Source organism: Wyeomyia smithii, chromosome 1 (assembly GCF_029784165.1).
Source record: "Wyeomyia smithii strain HCP4-BCI-WySm-NY-G18 chromosome 1, ASM2978416v1, whole genome shotgun sequence".
Taxonomy (NCBI): domain Eukaryota; kingdom Metazoa; phylum Arthropoda; class Insecta; order Diptera; family Culicidae; genus Wyeomyia; species Wyeomyia smithii.
This window is the reverse complement of record NC_073694.1, coordinates 2862949-2865026: the sequence shown is the minus strand read 5'-3', so window position 1 is coordinate 2865026 and position 2078 is coordinate 2862949. Positions and strand designations below refer to the sequence as shown.

At 47.3% G+C, this 2078-nt stretch overlaps 1 protein-coding gene across 1 annotated transcript; it reads left to right on the top strand.

Moving 5' to 3' along the window:
* Nucleotides 1–1055: 1055 nt before the first annotated feature.
* On the top strand, nt 1056–1826 carry LOC129718632 (uncharacterized). The gene has a single exon (XM_055669584.1). It carries the CDS (start codon nt 1056–1058, stop codon nt 1824–1826), a length of 771 nt encoding a protein of 256 aa, XP_055525559.1.
* The last annotated feature ends 252 nt before the right edge of the window (nt 1827–2078 follow it).

The following is a 2078-nucleotide window of genomic DNA, read 5'->3' as shown; positions in this document are numbered from 1 at the left end:
TGCTAAAATTTGCGAAAGCTTTCACTCTTTACCGATTCGGATCATTATCATATTTCACTCCATTATGTGCTCACCGCCGCCGCCGGTATCAGGGCTCACGTGTCTAAAGCGGAACTCACGCCCGGCCAGGCGGATAAAGTCCTGCCTCTCTAGTCAAACACGGGAAGAGCAATTTATCAGCTCGGCTGCCGAATCAAGGGATTTATGCTAATGTTCTAATGGATGAAGATGTACGAAGTGTGTTGCTGTGGCCTTTGGCCGGGTTGTGAAAGTGAACGATTTTTGGAAGGTTTCGAAGTGCCTATCATCATAAATTAGCGCGTACTGGCCGGGGATAAGGGAAATGAGTTTACTATACCCCATTTCCTCGAGTGATCTACGGAAGCCAAACCAAAACAAATAACAGCCAGCGAGACGACGACGACGTTCGGAAGCTTGATTTATACCGTTCATCTTCTCAGCAACGCAAGGTTCTGTAACCGTGTAAATTTTGTGCTGAAAGCTTCGAACAACAGCTGGATAGCTTTTTGAAGTAGAATACTTCTCTCAGGAAGTTCGGCTACATAGGGATGTGAAATGAAAATCTAAAATCGAAAAAAGTGAAAAATATGTCCAATTTCAAATGCTAATAAATCGGTTAGTATTCGATGGATTTCCTTCGTTCTTGCGGCAATAGATTGGAAAATTTTCTAAGATTCTTCCCAAAATAAGATAATTGTAATTTTATTATTCACACTATTGTACTATTGAAAATAGTCAAGCCTTGTCAAAACGAAAAATTCGACCTCTGATTGGTCGTTACATGCTTGCTTCCCAAGCACGGTCGACAGGACCATATACCTTGCAATTGAAAACATGCTATTTGGCCTATATAAAAGCCTGTTTCAGCCGGAGCCGCTCATCATTCTCTGCTAGAGTGTTGAGCAGTATAGTCGATATAATTTTGCGCTGCTTAGTACGTTCGTTCTCCGTATTCCATTTTGCAAGTTTCATTTCGCGTTGGATTTCCGTCGAGTACCTTGGTGTATCTTCTGGATCTCGCCAAGGGTACTTCCATGGCTGGCAACAAGCCGCTCTTTCCTGTTCCATTAGAGGATATATCCGACAGTGACTGCGCGGAGCAGTCGACCGATGGTTTCCACCAAGTGAAAAAGAAGAAGAAGACAATGGACAGCCAAAACTCATCTGCTGCAGAAACGTCCACCGGTTCGAAACACAAACGCAAGCAGGCCGTGCCCCTCGGTTCGTCGGACCCAGAAACGAATCGGCTGCTGCAAAATAACAAGTTTGCACTGCTGCCTGTAGAAAATGGTAACAGCGAACCCATCGCTAAAAACAGAGCGGGTCCCCTCGCTATTCACCCCCCTCCGGGATATGCTGAAGCTACAACGGAGCTTGCCAATTTATCGCTGGAACCTCTCTACAAAAAATGTAGCAAAGGTACCAAAATCCTGTGCTCCAACATGGAGGAGTACAACAAAGTGAGTGATCTTCTAGCCACGCACCAGGTGCCCTACTACACGCATGACAACCCAGCAACGAAGCCACTGAAAGTGGTACTGCGTGGTTTGCCTGCTTTGGCCGCATCGACAGTGAAAGCCGAGCTAGAGCAGGTTGGCCTTAAAGTGGAAGCGGTTTTTCCGATGAATCGCCGATCCCAAACCATCAAGGACGACCCCTTCCGAGATGAGCTGTTCTTGGTACACTTCACTAAAAGAAGCACGTCTATCGGTACACTGCGTAATATCAAACATCTGTTCCACACCATCATCCAGTGGGAACCTTATCGTCCTCAACACCGTGACGTAACCCAGTGTACCATCTGATTGTGGTTCGGCCATGGTACACGAAACTGCAGAATGATCCCGCGCTGCGACAAGTGTGCAGGGGAGCATCGCTCTTCGACCTGCCTTCAACCTGATGACTCCGAGCCTGAATGCGCCAACTGTGGCCAAAACCATCGTGCCACCAGCCGTAGCTGCCCGAAGCGTGCGGAATTTATTCGCATTCGTAAGGCAGCGTCAACAGCCAACCAGAACAGACGTCATCGGAAGCCTCCTCCGGCTCATACACCAGAT

Bases quoted from the DNA above. Each gene is read 5' to 3' on its own strand.
- LOC129718632 (XM_055669584.1), top strand. From the start codon at position 1,056: ATGGCTGGCAACAAGCCGCTCTTTCCTGTTCCATTAGAGGATATATCC.